At 32.0% G+C, this 13514-nt stretch overlaps 1 protein-coding gene across 1 annotated transcript; it reads right to left on the reverse strand.

Annotated features, from left to right (window-relative positions):
• Positions 1-964: 964 nt before the first annotated feature.
• LOC145779533 (matrix metalloproteinase-18-like) lies at positions 965-11299 on the reverse strand. The gene is made up of 13 exons (XM_082591177.1): positions 11267-11299; positions 10547-10629; positions 10115-10215; positions 9022-9078; positions 8572-8662; positions 7092-7216; positions 6569-6646; positions 5557-5718; positions 4894-4977; positions 4203-4376; positions 2987-3118; positions 1993-2115; positions 965-1191 (listed from the first exon to the last, which is right to left on the reverse strand). Exons 1-13 carry the CDS (start codon positions 11297-11299, stop codon positions 965-967), a joined length of 1470 nt encoding a protein of 489 aa, XP_082447303.1.
• Between the last annotated feature and the right edge of the window lie 2215 nt (positions 11300-13514).

Below are 13514 nucleotides of genomic sequence, written 5' to 3' on the forward strand. Positions count from 1 at the left end.
TACGTAACATAGCAAGAAAGATTTTATTTTTCAAAGTATTTTTTCATATTTAGTAGGTTTTGAATTAATAAATATTGATAACTGTTAATTTCATCTCTATATCAGATTATGTTGGAATCCACTTGATTAATTGGCAAATGCACAATGTATTTCTTTGTTTCTTTATTTATTGGTTAGATTTATCTATGATGGATTTTAGTCTAATTAAACAAAAAGAATTATTGATCCAACGACGGCAAAGTTTCAACGACTGTAAAAAGCTTTTTGACGACCAATGCAAAAAATCACAAGAATTTTAAAAAAACGTTTCTGATTCCTTTGAAAAACTCTTAATTGAAAAGGATGGAAATACAGATTTTTTTTATTTTTTACTCACAAGAATAGCGAAACGCAAAGTATAATACTCACTCCTCAATAAATACATCTTCTTAATACATGCTTATGATAACCTTTGTTCTATTGACAATATTCCATAAAAGCATTAAAATTTTTCATACCAAAAATAATTTTAAACAATGAAGAAATTATTTTTTGATTTCACTTGGTTCGACAAGGTTTGCTTCATTTCTGGACCAATGGTTTGTTCTTACGAGTTATGAAACATTTTGAAAACAGAAATACTTACATTAATGAGCAGATAGTTAATTTAGTGAGCATTTCTTTGCAATTTTCTTCTTTTATAACCAATTAACATCAGGTAAAACTACCCAAGGATATATTTGATATCTAGATAGTGTTGCATTACCTTTACCTGGCAAATCACAACAGGCGAAGAGAGAAAATGTATGATACTAATTCTTGTAGCAAGTATCATGGTTAGTGAATTACTTTTCTATTATATGAATTGCGATCATGAAATGAAAATCAACAAATCAATTTCATAGCTTTGAAAAGTTACAAAGAATGTATGCTGCTATAAATATATTCTCTAAAATGAAACTTGAACATTTCTAAACAATTAACATCAATTTTTTTTCAATCTCCGTGAAGAAAAACGCGACTTTCGTGGCGCTTTTGATTTCTTTGGTTTACATCCAATCCAATATTTTTGCATGTTTTTCGGAAATCTGCCACCAGAAGGCTTCCTTATGCCTTGGAAGCGTCTCCATCCAGGAAATGGACGAAGACCTTTTGCATTGTTTTGACCAGGAACTCTCCAGTACTGTTTGTCTTTGAAGAGATAAACATTTCCTGAAGCAACAAAAGAATAAATTATTGATTTTCACGCTATAAAACAAAACATAGCAATTCATTAACACATTTCAATGCTTAAAACAGGTAGATTGTGTACATGGGTTTTCATGACACCTGCGTAAAACTTAAATTGGGCTAATTTATTTTTATCAAAGAAATTACAAGAAGTGCACAGTCACAATTATCTCTCAAACAAGTGCAAAATTTGCAGTGAGCTTTGCCAAAATGGTCTTTGAAACCGTTTTCAAAATAATGTTACTTCTTTCAAGACACTAGTATAATATAAAGAGGTGTGCTTTTATTTAAGAAAACTATGGAATTTGCATCACACTTTGGAAGGATTTAATGACAAAACAATCTTTTGGTTTGTTTTTGTTTGAATTTTTATTCTTTAACATTGATATAGCAAATTAAAAAGTAACAGTGACATTTTGTAAAGAAGGGAGCTTTCTTCCTGGCTATCAGCACAAGGTTGAGCACTTAGTAGTATAGCGAGCATATTGTCACTGTTAATTCTTGCTATAATCGGCTGCCGATAAACATTACGACATCTCAATACCAAAATAAGATAATTGCCTTTTTAGTTAATCGAGGGAGATAGTGCAAAATTTCATTATAAGATAAGTAATCGGAGATTCCAATTTCCAATCAGTGGATAACGTTTGATAAAAAAAATATACAGTATCCTAAAGTGGATTGAGCTTCAAAAGCGGCCAATACCTTTAACGATAAATTACCCGATTTTAAAGCATCCACCTTAAATGTCGTATTAAATGGTAGGTCTATAGTCTTTCTTACCATCTCTCCATTGAATGGCTGCATCAATGTCGGAGGGAGCACCAGGAAAGAGCTTATTAACCAAACGACGTCGTCTTCTGTCACCTCGTTTTGGACGCTCATTAAATTTGTAAGCAAACTTTCCTAAATAACAAATAAAATATTTTGTAGATTTCTATCTATTTAGTTTGTTCAAAACAACTTTTAAAAGAAGTACAGTATACAGAATAACAAAAAATGTTTTATTTCAATGTAATTTTAAAAGATTGCTGTAGTAATTGACTTTGCGGACAAGTATAAGCTAGCCTGGTGTATTTTTTTTATTTGCAACACACAGCTTATAACTAGATATAGGCTAGTTTTAATCTTTCAATTATATTTGTGTTAAACAGAATATTATTATATCACTAAATATCATTAATTGAAGCTATCAGGGAAATAAAAAGTGACAAATCAAAAATGTTGTCAAGTTCTTTTTAGTACTACTGTATTTTCAATATTTATATAAGTTCTGGAGAAAATTAAATTTGATCAATGACTTTTCCGAAAAAGCGTTTGGTTATTGTTTACTGATGAAAGCACAGTGCTGTGCTAAAACTGTTTGAAGTTGTTGTTCCATCGGTTTGGGTTAAGGTTGAATAACGTTTTTAAGATTATCACTTTGTTTTTAATCATCTACAAACAATGAACGTGCGGACACAAGTTAGAAGTGTATTGGCGAAAACTTTAATATCCTATTTGAGGTGGTAAAATTTAGTCAACTAGTCTGTCGGAATTTTATCTGCTGTGAAGTTTTGAAGCAAACAAATTATATTTAATTTAATTTTTTGGAAACATTTACTCGTCTTATGAGGCTTGTGTGTCACATGGAGGTATATACTATATCTCCATGGCCATTCCAGTGTAACTACTGCACTGATGAGACCGGGAGGTCGAAACGGTGTGCACTGTCTGCAGTTTTTCAATATTTAGATATTTTAAAGCATTTTAAAATTCAACAAATAATGTCTCTTACCTTTGATAACATATGAACCTTTGCCTGCTATAGAAATTGCCGCATCCACATTGGAAGGAATATTATATCTAGAAGTTAGTCGAGGGAATCCTGGATCCAGATTTCCGCCTTTATATCTCCAAACCATGTTTTCTGTTGTGTTAAAATTAGTTGTAATGATGCTTTAATCAACTGCAATGATACTTTTATTATTTGCAGTGAACCAATCGTGTTCAAAACTCAACAACCGTAATGAAATTAACTGCTGTAGAATTGCTTCAATGCATAATTGCATATCCGAAAATACAAATCTGAATCAGACAAAAGCCTGAATGTTACATTTGTTTTGATTCTCTGTCCTGCGTAGCATGCAATTGTGCTAATCTAGCGTTCTTTGCACGCATGGGTTCAAATCCCATCCTCGTCGCCAATGCAATACACATTCTCCAAAACGTGACTGCTGCTCAACAATCCTCAAATAACATGCGTGCCACAGTCTTGTAGATTTCCATAGTCAAGCAATGCAAGCATCCATGCGTGCTGGAGGCAATCCAGGAAAGCGTGGATAATAAAATAGGACGCAAACATAACCACAAAAGCTTCACAAAGTAAAAGTTTGAAATATAAAGTTACACCGCCTTCGCTGGACAGGGCATGCCATACGAATGGACCTAACGAGGCTTCCACGAATAATGCTTTATGGTTAACTAGAGACAGGAAAGAGACCCCCCGGAAGACCAAAAATGAGATACAAAGATCAGCTAAAAGTCCTCAACCTTGCAAATATTGATCTGGAGTCATGGGAACTACTTGCTAGCGACAGATCACTTTGGAGAAAAATAATTAGGGAAGGCACGGAAATTTTTGAAAAATACAGGATACAAAAAGCCCAAGAAAAACGAAACACTAGAAAAGAAATGCTAAAACCACCCTCCATACAATGTGACCTTTGCCCACGTCTTTTCCATCATACACTGGGCCTCCAAAGCCACATACGACATCACCATCCAAAACCAAATTTAATTTGAAGACAAAACCAATGCTCGGACACGAGCTGGAGCCGACGACGACGACGACGATAACTAAAATTCTAAATTGTGGTAAATCTATAAATACCATATTCCGTTATTCATTTTCACATTTCCTTCTTTATATTCGAAAAGATTTTCCATCATTCCAATTTGCTTGGCAAAGATAAAAATTTTAAAGTTACATTTTACTGCATACTCAAGATCACCTTTGAAAAAATAGATTTTGTAAGAAGATTTTGAATGAAACGCCGCATCAATGTTTCCCGGGAACATTTTCCAAAGTGATCTAACTTTTTTAGGGAATCCTTTCATGACTCCAAAATCGTTTATTTTCCAATAGAACCTTCTTTTAATTCCATAAATAGCTTCTGTTCTGTGATCTGTAAATCAATCAAAAATTGATTTAACTCATCGCTTGATTTAACATCATTGCTACTATATCAGTAACAAGCAGCTATCCAACCAAGCTAAGCTCCATTGTATGACGTTCAAAAAGACGCCGGTTTAATCATGCTTGAGCATAAAGTTCTGTCTTTGAAAGGACAATAGAAGGAATGTCTGAAGGTAGGCATAAAGATTGGTGTTCTTGCCTTCCCGTCTACTTAATTTAAATCTTCAACTACCGGGCGAAAACCTGGGTTCGACTCATAAATATGCTTGTTATACTTTTATTTTAATGCATTTGTATAAATTTAAAGAAGAATATCAACTAAATTTCAAAAATGTTGATTTGGAAGCTGTTTTATTAAACATTTGTCACCCTAAATTGTGCGACTGTTTATTTGTGCTAATTTCTTCGAACTAAAATTTGAAAACTCAGTGCATCACAGGATTTTATAGCAGGTTCATCTCAACTGAAAGTCAAAATGCATTCTTTGATTGTTTTAAAATACTCACCAAAATAAACGGCATCGAAGGAAAATAATTCGGAACAAATGTTAACAGATGGTTTTGTTTGTTTCTTTGTTTTTCGTTTCTTTCCTGCGTTCAAGTGAATAAAGTTGTTAGTTTAGCGTAACAGCGTATCAACTTTATCTTTCATTATTTTTAAAATGATATTTAAAAAAGGAGAAAGATAACCCAGAAGAAAATTGAATACAATAATAAAGTAAACGCTTTGTATCTTAATTGCTGTTTTGGCTTATCTGCAATTTATTTATTGATATTAAAGCTTTCGTCACAGCAAAGGTGTTTTTTTTTCAGTATCTTATTCAGATAAAATGCTTGTTTTTCATTTGAATAAGTTTTACATAGTTTTAGCGTATGACGTTGTAACCAGTTTTAAAACATTAGATTCAATTTGATATTGCGAAACGTACTTTAGCTTCAATTATATAAGATCAATTATTACATTTCAAATTGTAATTTAAAAGTTATCTGTTTCTAAAATATTTCACGAATGTATTTTCTAAACGCAATGTAATCTGTCGTTCAATTCACGTGGATGATATTGAAATAAAAAATACTCAGCATTAAGTAAAAATGAAAAAATAACTATTTGTCTTGATATGCACCTCAATTAAGAAAAATTCCTTGAAAATGTAATTACGCTATTCTTACCATAAATTGATTGTATGCCAGCAATATCATTTGCATGAAGTCCCTTGTCTTCATTCCAAGAAAACGTATTGCACATAACTGCAGGCTCTTTGGTTCTACAATGTGCCAATCCTAGATTGTGGCCAAACTCGTGGACGGCAAGTGGATAGAGTTTTTCAATTCCTAGGGTTTTGTTTTAAATATATTATGATAAGACAATATTTCTACTATAACACCAAATGTACGGTTTATTTTATGTTTTATTTAAGTTTTTTGCATATTTTCAATTTTAAGTTTTACATTATTTTGTTCTTTTATAAGTTAAGTAGAAAACACTAATAAACATCTCTAAAAAAGAGTATGATTTGCTTATGTGAAAACACCCATCAAATAGAAATGAAACAAGTCAAGTAGCTTCATGCTCGAAAATTATGCATAACAAAAGTAAAGATAAAGTCTACAGAAACAGATCTCCATCTTAGCTGAGTGTTGCATCAAGTTTGCATGATAACCATGTCGAAAAAAATATTTTACCCAACTTGTCACCTCACATCACCAACACAAAAGTTTGGAACCCAGAAACTATAAACTTGGCCATGCACACTATGTTTAATTTTTGCCTGGTTTTACATTATTTTTGTAATTAAAAAACATAGTAAATTGCTTTAATATTAGACGTTATCAACAACTACAATATTAGAATAAATTATCGCTTTGACATAGTTTACTTCTTCTTGGCAAGGACTTTTAAACAGTAGCAAGAAGGACAAAACTTACGAAATTGAAGAAGTAGTTGATAAACAGCTATCAAAACGTTATTTGTTTGCAGCAGTAGCTTTGGATAAGTGAATATTTTTCTAAACGTTTAATTTAGTGTAATTATGAGAACTTTTAATTTTGGAATGAGCAATGATGTTACTGCCAGGGAAGTGGAAGATGAAAACGCTCATGAAAGAACTATTCCATAGAAAATCAGTTTTTAATCAGCAATGTTCTGTTTCACGTGCACGAAATGGTTGCAACAAAGACTTACTGAAATCATATAAGTCATTAAAGTGAGCAAAAGTGCTTGGTGAGTAAGGATACGAAGCGTGAGCAAGCACTCGAGATCCTATAAAATAATGTTGACATTAAAAGTGTACGTATCACTCTAAAAAACATAAGGCATATCTTTCAATTTAAAATATAAAGCTCATAACTTTAAATTGGGAAATAGTTTTAAAAGTTTAATTGAAAAACGATGCTGTTTACTATTGGAGTAATCACTAAAACAAATTGTATGACCATATATAAAAATCATGATTTTAAATTTTTTGCAAACTAAATCCATTTGCAAATTTTAAGTTAAAAAACTATGAAACAAGATTTCACTTTTCACAAACAAACATAATCTTAGAAACACTCCAAATATTTAAAGTCAGTTATCTCAAACTGACATATTGTAAAGAGAAAATTGAACGAAATAATGAGACAGCGCTTATATTAATCCGATTAACAAGGATTGTTTACTGTAAATTGTTTTTTAGCGAAACAGTTTACGAAATCATGACAACTACCTGGTAAAAATGGGTATCCATCTCCATGGTCACCAGTTACGAATGAGATTCGAATGTTGGCGTCTTCTTTGTTTAACGTTTCCACAAACTCAAGATTTGTATACTTGGCCCAAAGATCCAGAGCTCTATAAATGAGAATTTTCCTTGTAATAAAGGTCACTCAATAAATGAGTGATTGATAATCATGTCGTATTCTATTTGAATAAATTGCCAACAAATCATGAACAACTACAAACTATTCTGCAGGTGTAGAAAGAACGATCTATTTTAACCTAATGTTTCAGGTTTGCTGCTCTAACAGCGGTTTATTCACACGCCTTTGGAACACGGTTTCCCAGTCACGTGCATTGTGCAATGACAAATGGTGGTGAAGTCAGAGTACCGTCGTTCTATGAAGGCTCCTGTCTTTGGCTCAAAACTGCTGTTATGACTACCTAGTGTTGAGTCGGTGTGTTGTCAGACGTGATTGTAATTTGTCGAATAAGTTCATTAGTAAATTAAGTCTCCCAATTTTTCCCTCTCGGCACCGTAGTTGATCTTTTTCGGTCCTTGTTTATTAGAACGTGACTTGACTATTAGTGACTATTAACGTGACGTGAAACGTAACGACGTAACGTAACGTGACTATTAGAACGTGACGTTTTATTAGAACCTCTTTTAAACGTGACTTGTTCGGCATTTTCTCTCCGGCAATGATCTTGAGCTCAAAGTTGACGCAGCACTGTTGTTGGTGATTTACGATGGAGCTTTTTGTTAGATTCTTTCATGCGGGTATGAAGTGGGCGGATCGTAATTCTTATGTGACTTTCTCTACAGTTCTTGCGTGTAATTTTGTAGATGCAACTCTTGGTATTGCACGCAGGTTGTTTTGTAGTGGAAATTCTTGCAGCGCAAGGTCTCTGTCTTTTATATGTTTCGGAGAGTTCGTGAGCGTCGGAAAATGTGCACTGGTATGTCTATTGTCTAGGTCTTTAAAGTTTCTTGAGGAAGTCCTTTGGATATTCGTTGTCCTCAATCCTTTTTCGAAGTCAGCCAAGTTTGATGTGGCTCTTTTAATGGAAGAATGCGGCCCATGGTCCACTACGAGTTGGCTATACCAGAGGAAAGCGAAAAAGAAACTACTTTCACAATTCGACTCGGTCCTACCCACGAGTATCAAACAGGCCATACTCTAAAATAAAGTACAGAGAAGAAAGGACAAATGTTTTTCCTACAACTAAAGTCATTACTTATACATTATAGACTTTTTGAAGCAACCCTGCAATCGATGACGAAGACACCAGAAAAATAGACTGAAGGCCTAAGAATCACGGAAACCTATGTATACTTCAAATTTGTTTACTTTAGACACAATTTTCTCCTGTGATCATTTATAAATAGTGTTACTTAACTCGTGATAAGGATTTAGTTTTTTATCAAAATTGAAATTACTTCATACTACAGTACTTAAGTCAAAAAAGAACAAGTTTTTATTTTTTACCTTTTCATAGTCGTATCAACAAAAGATCTTGAAACATCCTTTGTAAACTTAAGAACAATGTATTTCAAACGTCTGAGCTTAAATTTTCCAACTAAAATTCAAAAATATTTCAAATGTAAATGTTAAAGTTTTACGTGTAAGTTTTAGTGTTTAAATTTCTAAGTGTAATCCCTTTAATTAATCTCAAAATATTTTTTATCATGACATCATATAGTATTATCAACAGCTTTTCTAAATATTTTCTGCTTATGTTTGATATCATACAATTTACAATGATCACATCATTTGGTAGATGTGAGTATGCACGCAGCAATCCCTGCGTGTTTAGCTAAACTTGGATGTTGGAGCCTGAATTTAATAATAAAACTTTTACTCTTAATCCTTAATGGTGGTAAATTACTATATGTTAATTTTTTATTTTTACTTTTTCATTTGGACAAAAATACTCACCTCCTCGGACATATCTTTTCAATCTTCTTCTTCCTGTGTCCGAATCAACAAGAGAACCTGAAATTAAGATTCTACCGTAAATTAGATGTATCTTCAGTGATGCAAATACTGGTGGAGAAAACACTACTCAGGTAAACGTCACATTATATAAATATGCGCATTTATTACAATAATAACTTGACTTCTCTCATGAACAGTATGCTGCTCAAGAGAGGAATCCGTGCGACTCTTCTCTGTGCTTTGACCTGCTGAACTGAACAAGCTACTTTTACAAGCTGCTTTCTCAGATTACAATTTCATTGCAATTGTTCATCCAGAGTTACACCTGAATAGTTTATTTCATTATTTTTTATTTTTTATTTTTTTATTTTATTTATTATTCTTCAGCCAATCATGAATAAGCCAACGTTTTCTGTTGTTCTTTGTTTATTGAAAAGAATCATATACGAAGTTTTGCTATACATTAGTAATAGCTGATTGGATTTTATCCACATGAATTTTTTCTATTTCTTTATTGACATTTTATTCGAAAGATGACAAGCATTTACTTGATATATGAAAGTTTGAAATATCAGCAAATAGTGTGGCTGAAAAAGAGCATGCATTTGGAAAATCATTCACATCAAAACGAAAAAGCAATAGTTCAAGGATTGACCCTTGTGGAATACCACACTTAACAAAAGTAAAATTTGAATTTTCTCAGCTAATTTTTGTACTTTGCATGTTTTTTTAAGAGTATGTCATGATCAACTGAATTAAAGGCTTTATTTAGATCTATAAAAACCGAGCATGTATATTTGTAATAGCTCATGTTAGAAAGCAAATCGTCATAACTTTTGTTCATGCTAAACTGGTGGAATTATTTTTATGAAAACCATGTTGAGCTGGAGTTTAATGCATTATTCTTTATACACAAGTTTTTTTAATTTAGGCAAATAAAGAAATTGGTTCTTAGCGAAAAAATAAAATGAAAAAGTGAAATAAATTTTGATACAGATAATTAGGCTCTTTTTGAGTACATCAAGAACATTTATTTAGCGTTTTTGTGAAAGAGCATATTTAAATTTAAAAAATACATATTTCAATCACTTACTATTGGAACTTATAATGCTTTCTACATCATCGTCTTCAACACCGCAGAATGGTTTCAATTTTTCTGCTTGTTTTGCAAATGCTTCTTTTTCCGAACTTTCACTAATAAAAGTTGCAAATTTTTGTCTTAATATCAATATACTCTCAATTTGCCATATTAATGCCATCACGATGCTATAAGTACATTTCGCAGCAACACCTATACTGCATTGCAAAATTTAGAGTTTTCGGAAAAACAGTATACTGCATATTATTAAACATTCATACTACAGTAGTATTTTGATCATATTCTATGAACAATATAAGTCTTTGAAAACTTTTTCAAAAATGCTGTACTAAAAGATGCTAAGCTTATTTTTTAAAACTGACATTTTGAAACTTGAGCGGTTGTAAAATTACATTTTTCCATTGTGAAAGCTTAAAACCAACTTACAATTTGGTCAGCTCAGTAGAATTTTTTTCTTTGTCATCATTACTTCCCCTCCCGAAAGAATCTTCAGTGAAATAAAGATCTACCTGTAAGAATAATAAACATAACGCGATTTGTAAAGAGTTTCAAAAAGGCTTTAACTCAACATTGGTGTTAAAAATCACAAAATAAGAATTGATAAGTTTGCTAATTTAATCAAGCAGGCTTCTTTGTAAAATTTTTCAAACGAAATCGAGTTCATAGAAGCAAATTGCTTAATAAGGAAATGCAAACTAAAACTGCAGTCAAAAATAAATGATCACTTGGTATGAAAAATATTGACCTATATACTGCAAAAAGTGTACATTTTACTGTAAACGTTGTCTCAACTACAAAAATGTAAAATAAAACAGTTAATAGTCGTAAACTGTCAAAGTCTAGATTTTAAAAAGGACTAAGTACATTTCACTTTAAAATAAAAACAAAAAACGGTCAAAAATGACTACTGTACTTGGTACTGCTAGTAATCATTGGCCAACTTTTTTACTACCAATTGTCATTCCAGTAATCCTAAGCAAAATTGTTTTATCAACTATCGAGCTTTTTTAAATTTATCGATATCTGCAAGTTAGTCTATTCCTTTGTTTATAGCAATGCTAAAATCTTGTCAGCCAGTACAATAATTGTCAGCCAGTACAATAATTTGGTTGAAAATTATATGTGACTACGTTGCGGTTAACTCACATCAGAAATGCTCCCATCTCCATCAGAACTCATCAATGGACTAAAAACATGAGAATCGAGAGACAAAAACGCAGTAGAATATGCAATTGAAATAATTAAAACAAAACCTCTCATCATAGACTTGTTATTAAAATTTAAAAGCATCTAAAAATTAAAAGTTGTATTTATGATGCTGTCATCAATAGTTATCTTGCAACGTTTGTAATCGGTTTTAGCGAACTGCATTCCTGAACGGAGTTGTTAAAAATTGTTTCTTTGCATTGGTGTTTGTTTGCTACTTATAAGATTTTTGAGTTGATAAAACGTGAAAAAATATTTTGATTTCTGCTTCTGAACTGCGCGTTCTGATACCATTCATAGTCATACAGGACAAGTTCGTTTCCTGTTCCGTGTAAGACTGTCAGAGCCCAGAGGAAACGAAACATTAAGTTTGTTCATGCAATGCACTAAATTGGAGATTGCTCTTTAAATCGTCACTTTCAGCTACTAAGCCTAATATATGGTGAAACGTTTCGAAGAATTGATTTACTAATAACTACACTTGCAGGCATTTGTCAGATCATAAATGGCTATTTTCTGGTTGGCAAAACATACCTTAGCCAGTAAATGAATTTGTGATGCTAATTAGATATCCGTGTGTAATTCTTAGGCTGATATTAACACTAACTCAAATCCTCTTTTTCGTTTTGCAAGCGTTTGTTGCAACAAAAGTTGCAAAAGGTCAAAGGTTTATCTGACTTCATTACAGCATTATCAATTGTTTTCCTTTTGTTTTATGCATATTTTAAATATAAGCTGAACATTGAACAATCGTGCGAGCATTTTAAATAATGCAAAAATTTAAACACACTTTCAACCATAATATATTACAGAAAAGTTTACAATTATCTGAAATCCTTCATACTAATAATGACAAGATCATTCCAAAGCATTTTCTCCACTATGAACGAAGTGTTTGTATTGAAAGGATAAATAATTATCACAGCAGTCAACTTATACTAGCTGGCAAATTCAACTCACCACAATTTTGTACGGCACAATGTAATAAATTTTTATCCATCATTTTATTTTATTTAAAACGCCATTTCGAAAATGAACAAGTATGGATACCTGTACAAAGGAATTATAGTACAAAGTAATTCGTGGTCAATTAAAACTGTTTTAGTGACAAATTATGACAAAAAAACAATCATTAGATAAACGTTTGGTGAGATGATTTTTCAGCTGTCTAATATTTGTTGTTTTATATAAAATCTGAAAGCAACGCATATCTACAATTGATAAAGCTACATATAAAGTTATTACATATAAAGATATATAGGTAAATAATAAAAATCATTTACATATAAAATTACATTAGCGACATTTAGATTATCAGAAAGGCTTCAGTGATCATCATTTTTGCAATAATTATATTAAATTTCATGACCAGCACCCCTTCCAAATCATTTGCTTCTCTAGCTAGAACCTTGATCGATGCCCAATACTACGGATCCAAATAGAGTTCATTCTTGACCTTTGCAGCCTTGACCTCTTGACTTTTAATTGAACACCGAGTTTCCAGATTCCCCCCATTTTCCGTTAAGAAACAACTTCCTATAGTTATATTTTATTTCCTTTGTCCAGGAATTTCCATCAGGAAGCCATCATATTCGCCATCAGATTGCCATCAGATTCCCACTCTGAAAGAGTGAACATGAAACGGACGTCATAAACAACATTGGAGAATTTCGATTATGTTGTAATACCATCACCTTGCTAATCGTAATAAATCGTAACAATCGAAATCGTAACAGTCGTAATGATCATGAAAATCGTGTAATTGTAGGAATTATTGCATACTGTGCTCTAAATTACGCTAGCGCATGTTGAGAAAGTTTTTTTTTTTTTTTATTAAGATTAACCAAACTAAACAACCAATAATTAATTCTTTGTGTCGTTTAATGGTGCATTTTGTAACATGGAACTTTTCCAGTTGAATTTGCAATTTAATTTTCTGCATCCATTTATATATGTACATTGGCAAACAACTCCAACAATTGGCAACAAAAGCTGACAACATGATGAAACAAGATGAAAAACTATATGTCCACACTTTGCATGTCTTCACCCTAATATAGTTTCAGGTCAGTAACTTGAATACATTATTAAACTTTTGTAGTTACCAAAACAAGCCAATCGTGCAGCTTAGTATTTCCGGAATACAGTATGTTGAATCAACAATGTTGATACGTAATAAAGCAAGAAA

This window comes from Aplidium turbinatum, chromosome 1 (assembly GCF_918807975.1).
Source record: "Aplidium turbinatum chromosome 1, kaAplTurb1.1, whole genome shotgun sequence".
NCBI lineage: Eukaryota > Metazoa > Chordata > Ascidiacea > Aplousobranchia > Polyclinidae > Aplidium > Aplidium turbinatum.